The sequence below is a fragment of the Gavialis gangeticus genome, unplaced genomic scaffold (assembly GCF_001723915.1).
Source record: "Gavialis gangeticus isolate Ggan-Ray unplaced genomic scaffold, GavGan_comp1, whole genome shotgun sequence".
Lineage (NCBI taxonomy): Eukaryota > Metazoa > Chordata > Crocodylia > Gavialidae > Gavialis > Gavialis gangeticus.
In genome coordinates, this window is record NW_017728996.1 from 5,843,257 (window position 1) to 5,856,824 (window position 13,568).

At 43.9% G+C, this 13,568-nt stretch overlaps 1 protein-coding gene across 3 annotated transcripts in view; it reads left to right on the plus strand.

The window, feature by feature from the left end:
* MEGF11 (multiple EGF like domains 11) overlaps positions 1-13,568 on the plus strand; it is a 386,245-nt gene that overhangs the window by 13,646 nt on the left and 359,031 nt on the right. For all 3 annotated transcript variants that reach the window (XM_019503962.1, XM_019503960.1, XM_019503961.1), the window contains exons 3-4: positions 1,727-1,828; positions 3,315-3,415. In XM_019503962.1, the coding sequence (XP_019359507.1) occupies positions 1,727-1,828; positions 3,315-3,415 (203 nt within the window). The remainder of the gene's footprint in view (positions 1-1,726; positions 1,829-3,314; positions 3,416-13,568) is intronic.

Genomic DNA, 13,568 nt, shown 5'->3' on the forward strand with positions numbered 1-13,568 from the left:
TGGGGGAGGTGCTGCTTGGGCGGGGCAAGGTGGGGTGTGGGACGGAGCCGCGAGCAGCTCATTTCGGGGGCACTGAGGAGGGGGGCGGTTCCCGCCACTACACGTGCCCAAGGAGGGCATGGGGGTCATGTGCCCCCAGATTTGTGGGCAGGGCAGGCTGCCACTTGTGGTCTGGGGCCAGGGCAAGTCATAACCCTTCCTCCCAGCATTGCTACTGTCCTCTCCGAGTGCAGCCTGGCCCAGCCCCCACTGAGAAGAGCTTGGCACCACCCCAGCCCCAGCCTGCAGTGGCAGACTGCCCTCGCCCTGCATGTAGATCTGGGAGCACTCGTCCCCCATGCGCTCTCAGGGTGTGCCATGATGGGAGCTGCCCACCTCCCCATGCCCCTTGGGATGAGCCACAGCTCTGTTCTGTGCCCGTCCCAGCCCCACTCTGTCCCTCACCACTGGGACCTCTATATGACCCCCTACCCACGCCCCTTCCCTCGCAACAGACTTACCAACTGGACCAGACTGTTCTCCAAGCTGCTGGGCTGTGCTCCTGGCTGCCTGCGTGCTGTGCTGTGGCTGCATGCATGCACAGGACATTTATCGGCCATATTATTGGCCATGTCAGTCAACAAAGCTGATTGCTGATACAGTCAATTTTACTTATATCAGTGCCGATCCAATATGGGACCAATGTATTGGTGCACCTCTATAAAACAGTAATTTTTTTCTCATTTGTTCTGTGTACACCCTATGATCTCTTTAAGTACCCCTAGGGGTATGCACACCCCCAGTTGACAGCCACCAGAGAACAAGCCAATGGCTCCCAAGTCATTTAGGCTCTCTTGAAAATTACAGCCCTCTATAAAGTAGTACTTGTTGCATTGAGACGTTAGTATATGAAAAGGTCTTGCCCATATCTTAATTTTTAACCAGTTTCTCCAATTTCTGTAAAGAGCAAAGTCTTCAGTTCTATAAAAGGTATTGTTGCAGTCTGCCCAAATCTCAATTAGTCTCAAACCCAGTCACCACTTTACTTGTGATTTTATGATCTTCAATTACTTCCTATGTTGTTTCTGCGACAAATTAGAAAGGATTAAATTCATGAAGTATAAAAATAAACACCCTTGAGACCTTTCATAAATTTTCCCCTCTTTGATTGGTGCTCCCAATATTAGTTGAAGTAATGATGCTCCTTCATCATAAAATGAAGTGTGAGGATCCCATCATGCTGGCGAAACTCAGCAGCATTAAGTTAATATGTGCTCTCATTAGCATTTTGGAATGCAAGCAAATATTAACAGTCCTTGTAGGAAGCCTCTGATATGATCTAAGAACATGGAGGTTTTGTATACTTTCTAGACTAAGCCATTTCCCCCTACATTGCAGTTTACCAGTTCTCTGCCTCGGCTTTTAAAACTTGTGATTCATATTTGTTCTTAACTTAGAGAAAATAGATTTTTAAATTTATGCCCCATGAGCAGCTAAACTGTGCCTTGTAGGCTCAAGTTGGGAACAGAACCATATCCTTGGAGGAGCTCCAGAAAGTATCTGTGATTCTCTCCTGGGGAGAAAGTAGAAGAAAAGGCTTCCTTAGCTCTGGATATGGCCAGAGTCCCCACCAAACTGATAGTTGTGTCTTAGGCTGGAGTTAGTTGTGGGAGCAAGTCAAGGAAATAAAAGCTTTATATGCTGTAACAAACAGGCTTTTCGTCTTTCTTTCCTTGCCTATTCCTAGCTATGCTGTAACAGTACAGGAATCTTATGCTCATCCTTTTGATCAGATCTACTATACACGATGTACTGACATACTGAACTGGTTCAAGTGCACTAGACACAGGTAAGTGCTGATCCCCAAGATATTTTAATCTCTTTGCCTTTTCATCTCCCCCTGTAGCTTTTTTCTTTATCTAAGCTTCTGTGACACCCTGATATTGAAGGAAATATAGGCCTCTCTGCAAAAAAAATCCTCATAGCTGATCATGTTTTAGAAATCTTGTGTGCCCATAAATCCTGGGCTTGTGGCAGATCATCCAAGGGGCAGCAATTCTTGCATGAGACTTGAGCCAGCTATATCAAGCAGTTCAGCTGCATAATTCAAGAGGGGACTGACTAGCTTGTTGTGTATCAGTCTCTCTTTCTTTCTCTTCTAGTCCATTGGCTTGAGTATGGGTCAGGCTGGTGGTAACTGGAAATGGATCCAGGCTACAGAGACTGCTTCCAAACCAGAATGTAAATTTAAGGGCTTGAATGAAAGTTGTTGCTGCCTGATAATTTTTTTTTCTGGACTACATGGAATCAGTTGTTGTGATTAGGGTACTTCCTACCAGAAAAAAATATTCAGATAAACACCCAACGCAGTCACTTGTCTGGGGACCTTGCAAGGGGTCTGATCCTGTCAGCTACTCGGTGTTCTCGAGTCTCTTGACTTGGTGGCAGCTGAAGATGCTTAACATCTTGCCAGTTTGGCTTATTTTAGTTTGTCGGGTGGTGTCCAGCGCTGTAACAATGCCTGCTTACAGCATTGTTTCAGCTGAAGTAGAGCAGAGTAAGTGGGAGAGATTTGTCCAACGGGAAGGACCATTGATTTTCTGTTCTAGGATGGGACCAAGACCCAGGAGAGGATTATTTCAGATGAATTAAAATGAAAGGATGCTTTCAAACTTTTGTCATTTAAGTCCTCATTTTCCCAGGTGTCAACCTTTCTTGTGTTACAAATCAAGCTAAAAATCTGGCAGGAAGCTTTGTACTCTGGCACTTTTTTGGACAAGAGCCTGGTGTTGTAGAAGCAGTCTTGAAGTGGTTTCTATGCAGGATGTTACACCATCTTGCAAGACGCTCAAGTCTTGGATAGGTTACCTTGTGGAGAGAATGCACTGTGGAGTTAATTTCCAGTCCCGCCTAGCAAGTATTAAATGTCCATTACAATGATTCCTGTTGCAGTACCCTGAAAAATGGCTTCAATAGAGTGTTTTGTTGAGTCCAGTGCTGATAGCTGACCTTACTGCTACACCTAGAAAAATTGTGTTTATTCGTGAAGACGTGTCATGCCCTCTCCTTGGGGCTGAGGCTGTGCTTTAAGGTAGCAGTCCCAAGAAGACCTCTGTTAACTGGCTGCCGTGAATACTGTGTTTATAATCCATGTTATATTTCTAGTTTCAAAATAAGTATTGATTTTTTTTATTGTGGTTTTTAATATCAAAAGTCTTCATGCATTTTAAAATAATTATTGAATGCTATCCTTGCTATAATTTAACACAAATATAATTCCAACAGTAGGCATTGATTTTCAATACTGTCAAACGGCTTTCTGTCTTGCAATTTAGAATAAGTTATAAAACAGCATATCGAAGAGGCCTAAGAACAATGTATCGGCGGAGATCTCAGTGCTGCCCTGGATATTATGAAAGTGGAGACTACTGCATACGTATGTATAGAGTTTTGATTAGTACATGACCATTACAATTAATTTTGCATTGAAGATGTAGAAAAATCCCCAATGCTAATTCAGTACCAATTAATAATATTAAGGCTTTATCTGTAGAGCTGCTGAGTACACACTGTTCTAACTGAGCTGCTGGCATGAGCTGGTCAGAAGCTCTGAAATTCAGAACTTTATGGTTTCCCAGTTCAGGAAATATGCTTACTTTGCCACATGCTAAGCTTTGAGTATATAGTTAAATCCCATTGAAGTCAGTAGGGTGGATTTAAGGAAGTGCTTAAGTGCTTTCCTGTATCAAACCTTGATTCTGAGGGCAATGTATCTAAAACAATGTGCTAATGTGAAAGACTTGGGGTTGGGGGAGTTGGGAGCAGTTACAGGACTGAAGTATTCCATAATTTCAAGGCAGAAGTATCAGAAAAGTTTTCACCTCTTAAATTTAAGGGCACAAGCCCCCCCCCAATTTTAATGAGCTCTAGGTAAGTCAGTGCAAAGGAAGGATGTTCAAAGGTATGATGTGCTTGTAACAAGGTTACATCCAATCATTTTACCTGTCAATGTATCACACTTGTCAGGAAGACTGTTCTAATAGCACCATGCAAACAAACGCAAAGCATTTAAGTGAGTCTGTTCAGTGTGAGGGCCCAGTTAATTAACCATGTCATGTGTTTCGATGTCAGAGACTTTCAGCAGTGGGTTCTTTAAGGTGTACTACTCCATCTGTTTGCTATGCTGGGCTCAGGGGAGTGATGAGTTAAGTGAGAGCCCTCCCCCAGCCACTGAGCAGAAGCATGGCCCAAGAGGGATCCAGATTTTATTGACAGAGAGGGAGTCACAGAATGCTATAGAAATATAAATTCTGCTGCCCCGCTCCCCCAACTCCAGCTGTTAAAGCCCCCAGTTAAACAGGGTTTTTAAGGTAATATCTATTTGTATTTAGATTAGTGGAACTCATATAGCTCTAGCACTGTTGTCTGGGCACCTCAAAAACATGAATGACCCTAATTGTCATTGATGCTCTTCACTTCCTTGATGGCAATTTATGAGAATAAAGGGCCTTGAAGTATGCAAAGCTGCTTTAGGGCCCGAACTACAAAGATATTTAGGTGCTTAATTTCTGTGCTGGTGCCTAAACCCCCATTAAAATCGGGTGGATTGTAGATGTCTGAATCTGGCCCCTGGTATACAAGAGGAAGAAGCAGGGCTGGTGCTTCTCTTCTCCCTGCAAGCCTTTGAAGCAGGGAAGTAGAATTAGCCTCCTTTTACAGAGACACAGAGAGATCATAGAGAAGATGGGCTGGAACAGGCCTCCAGAAGTCATCTAATCTAACCCCCCGCCGGAGGCAGGATCATCTCTATCCAAACCATCCTATTCAAATCCACTGTCTAACCTCTTAGCAAAACTACACAGTCAACTCTGAGATTAATGGTTCAATCCTTCAGGGTGCTGAGCACTCTGAACCCAGTCCAGTAAAACATTGAACAGATCACCTGACTTCACTGGAATGACTTGTGCTTAATATTAATTACTTACTTTGGATGACAAAAACGTTTTGGTGGCTGATGTATATATGAGTATATACTTGTATTATTGCTAGCACAAGCTCTGTGGCTCAGAATGCCCCTCTGGTGCACCGCGCTGTTCATTTTCACTTTTATCTCTAGAATGTATTGATTTTCTTTCTTCCTTTTAATTTTTTGCTGTCTATGAGGAGACAATGGGGAAATTTGCTTTTCCAGTGGTTCGGAAGTGGTGCAGAAAGTGTCTGCTTTGCACAGGGCATTAACATTTATTTTTAAATCAGTTCCTCTTAGCAATAATAGTCAGAGTTATGCTCTTAACATTCTCTGACAAGTTTTGTCTTTCTGTTGCTGATAAGGACCTGTATATACTTCAGGCTGAAAGATTGCGCTAATGCAGCACAGTCATTGTGTATCTGATCAGAACAGGAGTTTTTTGTGTTTGACTTTAATGTGTGTCAAATTATGTGTAGGCAATACCTAATGTCTGTCCAGAAGATGCACATCCACAGGTCAGATCCTTGCATTACCTATATATTAATGAAATGCTCATGGATTCGTGCATGAATGGGAACTTCTGCACTCTCTTCTTCCCTGATTCTGGTAGAAGAGGAAAATCATTGCTGACTCCTAATCTGCATTCCGTTTATGCCTTTGGGGACAAGGAGTAGGACTGTGTGGCGAGAGATAGGCAAGGATAAAATATGTTTGCAGGGTGGGGGGAATAGGATCCCAAACTATGCTAGCTTTTCTAGTCCCTCTCATCCCTGAGGATCCTGTAGGGCTGCAGTAGCCAGGAGAGCAATTGTGTGGCATGAGGAATTCTCTGTGGCATTCGCTTTGTTTGTAGGTACCAGACGTGACCAGGTTACTTTCTACCCCAGGGCACAGGGGTATCATGTATCCTATCACAGTAATGCTTTTCTTACCAGTATCTTTTTTTTCCCACTGTATCAGCTCCCACTTTAGTTTTCTGCCGTATCACTTTTCAAGGCCGGTTTTTGGTTTGTGTTCCTCTTGACCCTTCACAGCAGTTATTGCTGAACCACCAAAGGGAGTTCCCCTATTTACCTGGGAGAATGACTTGGGTGGCCTAGACTGTGTCTTACCAGCGACCCTCTCTGCCTCTTCATTTCCCGTTTTCCCGCTTTTCTATCTTTAAACGTCCTGGCATGTTTTGTCATTAACCTTTGCATGGATCTAGTGTTGCTGCACCACAGTTCCCCCCGAGATGTACACATCTGTTGTTCCCTCTGCACATCACCTCATTGCTGTCCCTGGCAGTGCTGCGTTGATGGAGCTGGTCTGGAGTGTTCCAGTCTGCAATAGTCCTGGAGCAAGGAAGCTCTCTCCCTGCAGCAGGGATGCTCCTTCCTGCAGCCTCACTCAGCCAGGCTTGTAAAATTTATTCCATTCACAATAGGGGGAGCTGCTAGTGCATGGGGAGGGGAGACTGCATCCCACAGTGCGTATGATGATCAAAAGAAAGTTTGATTAAAAAACACTGTGTAGCTTAAAGGCTAATTGGTTCTTCTTTCATTAATAGCAGCCTTTATTTCTTCCAAAAGTTAAATAGCTTTGTAATTAACAGTGACATGTTTAGACTAGCGAAGCCTGAGTTTAAATCTCTATTAATGACTCTTTCTTGGATTAAAAGCTAAGGAGAAGGCTTTGGGGTTATTATTTTGATCCTTTCCCCTCTCATTTACTGCTGTTTCAAAGAAGCATCAGGTGTATTTTTCTTTCCTTGGCTCTGGTGCTGGTAGTTGAAAAGCAGTAGAGCACTGATAGAATCACGTCTGCTTCACCCTCACAGCTCCGGGAATCCAGGATTCTTGGCTCTGCCTCTCAGTCCATGATGTCGTCTTCATCCTTCTTATATCCATTTAAGCTAATGCATGTTTTCAGCGTGGTGGGTGAGCAAGGGGAAAAGCCATTTTAGTTTTTGAATAGTAAATCCACCCAGGTCTTCATTATCTGGAGTGAAAAGCTTTTTGGCATTGGGACTATCTCCTTAGGTGCTTGCAAAGTGCCTAATACATTTTGGTATGCTGATGATAAGAACCAATCATCCAATATTCTCTCTCTGCTATGGGAGCAGCTATCAATTTAAGTTTGATCCCTAGCCCCTGGAAAGTCAACAGCAAAATTCATATTGACTTCAGTGGGAACAGGCGCAGGGCTCAGACATCATGGACTGAGACAGGTGCACTTTTTTGTTAAAGTGATGAATTTTGGCTGTAATAAATCAAAGGATTAACATTGCTCATTCAATGCTGAACTAACATTTGCAGCCACTCTGACATTCCTTTCCACAAAGCACTGGCAGAATATTTTGGTTGTAACTCTCAGCGCCCTGTTCCAGTTCAGTCCTGGTGATTTTTCAGGAGACCGCCGGTGGTGCTGAATTGGATTGAACAGCACGCTGGTTTTGCATGATGGCTGAATGTTCAATTGGAATTGCACTGAGACCATCAATCTCATTTTACTGGTGACCTAAGATGGATGTGAGTTCCTGTCCAGAGGTGAAAGGGTTAGCAAAATTAACCTACTCAGCACCTCACCATATAGATTTGGGAACTCTGAGAGAGGGCTTTGTCTCTGTGGTGTTTTGCTTCTGTGTTGCCTCCCCAGGAGAGATCTTTAAATGAAAGCAGAGTAAAGGAACATGAAAAATTCAATGCACGCATACGTGCATTTCTTTCCAGTAATGTCCTATGAGTGGTTCCTACTGTTCTGGTAGTTGTGCATGATGATTTCCCCCTCTCTGAATATGTTTATACATGACATAGCTTTCTGCTGGGCTGTCTCTGAAAATAAACTGCGCCATCTAGGTAGTAAATCAGAGCAACTATGATTTACTATACTTTGTTTGCTAAGGTAAGCTTTTGGCAAAGCAAATGCATAAACTGCAGAAGATCTTGTTGTTTTTTTTAAAACAACCACAGGGTTTAAATGCCCTTCAGGTCTATCATAAAGTATTTTAAAATTATACCGACCAGATTAGTATCTGTTAGAGAGAGCAGCTTTGAATCCTTCTTCTCTGCTTTGAAAAAAAGAAAATATTCCCCAGGCCCTTTGGTTTTTTTCCTTTGAACTAATGCTAATTGAAGATTTCCTCTTAAAAAAAAAAAATGTATTGGGTGGAAAGAGTCCCTCATTTGCTAAATGGCTGGGGTTTTGTCTGGGAGCCCACTGCTTTGTCCAGTCTTCCCCTTTTCATCCTTACAACAGATTTGTTTGAAAGGAGAAGTTTGTCCAAGGTAATGAAGGGACAAAGATTTGGGCTTCAGAAGAAAGGATAGTGGGGGTAGAAAACAGTACTCCCTACCTTCCTTCTGCATTCATTTCTGACAGGCAGGCAAGAAAAGGACAGGCACATGGCCATTTGGGGTTTCGGAGTCTCTTGATTTCCAACAGTTCATTTCTGTTTTCAAATCTAACTTTGCGGTTTACTGATGACTGGATGGTCCAGTACAGGGAGCCGCTTACCCCCTCACATAGTTGGCTGAAGATTTTGTGGTATTCAAAACCCAGTTAAGCGGATGCAGTCTGGAAAGAGTGTTGCTGATGTCTTCCAACTTCCCACCATACAGTCCTTCACGTTGTAGTAAATTCCATCATTCTTGGAACTACTTGGACCCCTTTGCTAACAGATGCCGTGGAGCTCTGCTGGGTATGCCAGGCAGGTTGGATTCTAGGCAAATTACTGGGGGAGAGGGCAGGGTGCTGAAAGTTTTCACTTCTGCCCATTCTGTCAATAAAAGAAAAAAAATCTGCCCCCCCCTGCCAGCACATGCCAATTTGACTCCTTTCATGATCTTTGGATTCACTTTAAAAACAACAAAGGTGAATATTGTTACAGGAGTTGGCCATGCTAGTATTGTGCAGGTTTCATAGATTCATAGATGTAGGGTTGGAAAGGGACCTTGTAGATCTTCTAGTCCGACCAGAAAAAACTGGGCTCAAATGACCCCAGCCAGGTAATTATCAAGCCTCCTCTTAAAGACCCTCAAGGTAGGATCCAGCACCACTTCCCTTGGAAGTTGGTTCCAGATCCTGGCCACCCTGACTGAAGTAGCGCCTCCTGATGTCTAGCCTAAATCTACTCGCTAAAGACTTATGGCCGTTATTCCTTGTTACTCCAGGAAGTGCTCGGGGGAACAAGGTCTCTCCCAATCCCTGCTGGTCCCCCCCTAGAGAGTTTATAGATGGCCACCAGATCCCTCCCCACAACCTTCTCTTGCGAAGGCTGAACAGGTTCAGGTCCTGTAGCCTCTCCTTGTAGAGTCTGCCCTACTGTCCCCTGATCATGCGAGTGGCCCTCCTTTGGACCCTCTCAATGTTGTCCACATCCCTCTTGAAGTGCGGCGCCCAGAACTGGATGCAGTACTGCAGCTGCGACCTGACCAGCGTTGCATAGAGGGGGGAGGATCACCTCCCTGGACCTGCTCACGATGCATCTGTGGATGCACACCAAGGTGCGGTTAGCCCTACTGACTGTGTCCTTGCATTGTCAGCCCATGTTCTTCTTGGAGTCAATAATGAGTCCAAGATCTCTTTCTGCCACCGTACTTTTGAGAAGGGAATTCCCCAGCCTATAGGTATGCTGCTGGTTCCTGCTGCCTAAGTGCAGCACCCTGTACTTGTCAGTATTGAATCCCATCCTATTTTCATTTGCCCACCCCCGTAACCTGTCCAGGTCCCGCTGTAATCTGTCTTCCCTTCTAGCATGCCCACCTCACCCCAAATCTTGGTGTAATGATTTCTATCATGATTCTTAAATGGCATGTTCCACATCTGTTTTTATTTACATATGGAGTTTTGCACAAACTCCATTTTTTCTTTTTTTTCTTTTTTGTTACTTAGCCTTGGGGGTACTTGCTTCTCTCCTAGACCTGAGGAAAGGTGCTTTGTGTCCAAAAGCTTGTCTAAAATCTCTGCCACCTATTCAGTTGGTTTAAAAAAAAAGCTATCACAGCCCAAAGTATCCTTCTCTCACAAATATTCCATGGCTAATAGTTTAAGTAATAATAACTCTTAATAGCTACACAAGCTACATGCTATAGCATATAATTTTATATTCATTGAGTATGGTCATTCATACCTTATCACTGCATTGAATTTTACCTGGTTGCCTATATAATGTAGAGTTTGTTTGTTGGCGGTGGGTTTTTTTTTTTAATCTTTCAAAATACTCTTTCATTGGAGCCATATGGCTAGATTATTAAACATCTGTACCATACAAGTAACAATTCCAAAGCTTCCTGCCATCTGGATGAATTACAATACTTGCAATGCAATGCATGTTGCAACAACACACCGACAGAGCAGTCAAGTGTAGTTATGATGAAAAGAAAAATAATAGCTTCTGTGATCAGTGCAAAAGTTGTATACTCCTAGAAATCATTGAATCAGCACTTTAAACTTCCTGAATATTCATATCATTTGTTCATATCATGTCAGAAGATTTGTTGATTTTTATTTTTTATTTTCTTTCCACATCCCTTTTTCAAATGCCAGTGGATCATTAAAATGTTCAAAGAAATGTTGCCCCCCATTTTAAATTTCCCTTTGCCAGCATTCCTGTATCTTTTTTAAAATAAATTTTCTAAGTCTTAACAGATTTCAAACAATACATTATTCTTATCTTTATAGAAGCATACATTAAAGCTGGTGCTAGTGCTGTGTGAAAGAGCCTGTGTATTACATTATTCAAATATCCAGTATTCTGAACATCAATAATGCAACATAAATTAAGGGAAACAATATAAGAATGCAGAGATACTCTGTGCCAGGGGACATATGTTCTCTGTCTCTCTCCCTCTCTGTCCTTTACTTTAAATCAGTATACAATGAGAAGCAGTATGTGAGGTCCTTGTTCCTTGAGTCCATCAACTATGGAATTGAAATGGGAAAGGCGCTGGTTTGGAATTCCTCCTTTTTATACCCTTTTTGGGTGCTTCCATATCATTTTCCTAATGCATAGTACTACCTGTTCCCATTCAACTCTCTGAATTCCTCCTCCAGTGCTATGATTTGAGGAGTTCTAGCTCTCCCTTCACGGATGTGGGAAGCTGATAAGAAAGGACTAGACAAACTGTGCAGCAGAACTGCTTAGTTCCGACTGCTCTTCTGCCACACTTGGCTACCTTATAGCAAAGAGAGTAGCTCACAGCTAATATTTAGAGCCTACTAAGCATATAGTGCAGCACTGTAAATCCAAGCAGCATTTGACAGAACGTGGCCCTTCGTTGGATATGCTGACTACATAACCCAGATTTGCCTTCAGGCCTGTGTCCTCCATCTGCAGCTCCCCAGTAATGTCACAAGGGTCCTCCTGTGTCAGACTCCTTGCTGTCCTGCTTGTTAAGCTAAGATTCAAAAAGAAACATGAACTCCCCTCAAAACTTCCTCACTGACTCCAGTGTCCATCAGGCTGGCTTGTCCCTAGGCCCTCTGGATGTGCGCTCTCGCTTTCAGGAGAGATTCCTTTGAGGGTGCTGACACAAGTGATTATTTTGTTGCATGGTTGGCCCCCTGAAGTGCTCTACAGCTGTGCAGAGCTCTTTAAAAGGGCCCATCCCATGACAATCTAATCCCTCATTACACGATGCAGAGCACCTTCATTAACTTGTGTAAGCAGGTGCTGGGAGCTGAAGCAGCCCAGCCCTACTCATGGCACTGTTTTCAGAATGGGAGAGGGGAAGGGAGTTCCCCCAAGGCAGGAGGGCTCCAATCTGTCTACCCCATCCTCCAGCCCAGGCTGGGCAACCCCCAGACCAAGCTCCCTCTGCTCTGTTGCCCCTACTTCTCATTCAGAAGACAGCCCCGGGCTGGGAAGGGGGAGGGACAGGATTAGGGAATTGCAGCTGCAGATTTGCAGCTGTGCCAAACTACAGCTTGATCCCCTAACCCCAGGACCCAGCAGCAAATGTCTGTTGGGTCCAAGGTATCACTGTAATACATGGCACTTCTTGTCCTTTCCATTTTCCAGCCTACCTCATTTTGAGCCCATCAAGCAAACCACTGCCCTTGCCCATTGCCTTCACCCTGGGAGGCGAGCTATACCAGAGAGGGGCTGAGCACTGCTGTTTGGTGTGGTGCGGACAAGACAGGGTCTAAGGCAGCTTTCAGGTAAGGCACTATGTAGAGGTCTCTGGTGGAGGCAGTGAAGGGCTTCATCCTCTTCTCTCAGATGCCATTCTAGCTCTGAAATAGTCCTTGAGGTCAGTGATGTTATGCTGATGAAAAACAGGGCCACAAGATGGTGGGAGGGGGGTTGCTGAAGGAGAAGTACCACACTCCCTGGGGAGGAAGAGGAGAACTGAGGAGCAGAAAGAAGGGTTGGGTGAGGTGCTTTGATGCATTGAGTCACCATAGTTATCTGGGAAGAAGACTTGGAGTCCCTGGCGATCTCTATAGAGCAACAACAGAAATGCTTTCCTGGATGCTCTGGCTTCTTTGCACCCAGTTAGTGGATGGGAATGTTAAATATCTGGATTTAAGGTGGATGCAACAGGAAGGACTCTGGCTCAATACGCTCAATTATGCTGGCACTAGGAGGAACCAAACCTGAAAGAGCCACAGAGCCAATCCAATGTGGATTCATGTTTGAATTCAAGCAAGTCTCTGTGGAAATTTTCTCCTGTCAGCTCACTTCACTGTAGAGATGCTCAGGAAGCGCAAAGCAGCGAGCCCATGAAAGTTGACAGGGTCTTTATGGATCCCCCTGAGGCCTTCACCCCTACAGATACTGTAGTACCTTTGCTTCCCATCTTCTGTGAGCATCTCTCTTTCTCCTCTGACTGCTTGTCAGTGTTTTGTGGTGCCTTGATAAGGCTCCAGACTGAATTGGACAGGTCCTGGTGTATAACACCTGCCAAGCGATTATTAAACAATCATCTTAAGAGAGAGTTGCCATCTATACGATCAAGTTGGATGTATTATGGGCTTGTCAATCTTCAGTAAAGAACTTAATCCAGACAGTGTCAGCTTTCCACTTCTGGTTCTCCTGCCTGGGTAAGAGCTGGTATGGATCCAATTTGATGCAAAGAAATGGTGAGCTGTAGTGGTGTCTTTTGCTGCCAGAGCCAACGTGGTGTGTGCTGCTGGAGGAACAGTAGCCCTTGCATTGCTTTCTAAGTGCTACCTTGGCCAGCCCCTACTCATGGTCAGGATTTTGTCAAGCTCTTACATGGATAGATTTGCCTGGCTGATGGCCTCTGAGCATTTGTGCACCGACAGTGGGCCCAGAACATTTGCAAACATTACAAACAAGACCGGGGAACTTCATTAATAGTCCACGAGTGTAAGAAGCCAGGTTGACATCTTCAAATCAATAAGGTCAAAAAGCAAAAGGATGGGCAAAGTGAAACACACGTTTAAAATTAAAGTTGTTTTCTTAAGTCCTCCTTTTCCTCCCTCCCCACTGTAATGGATTCATTTTCCTTCTCCTCTGTTGCAGTTTTAGAGCATGGGAGAGAAAAAGAGAGAGCCAACTAAATCAAGATGACCTTTAAAAAGGGCTCCTAGTGTACATACAGATTCTGAGATAACATCTTTTCACTCTTTTCTATTGTAGTTTCCTCCAACTGTGACCCTCCCCTTCTCCCTA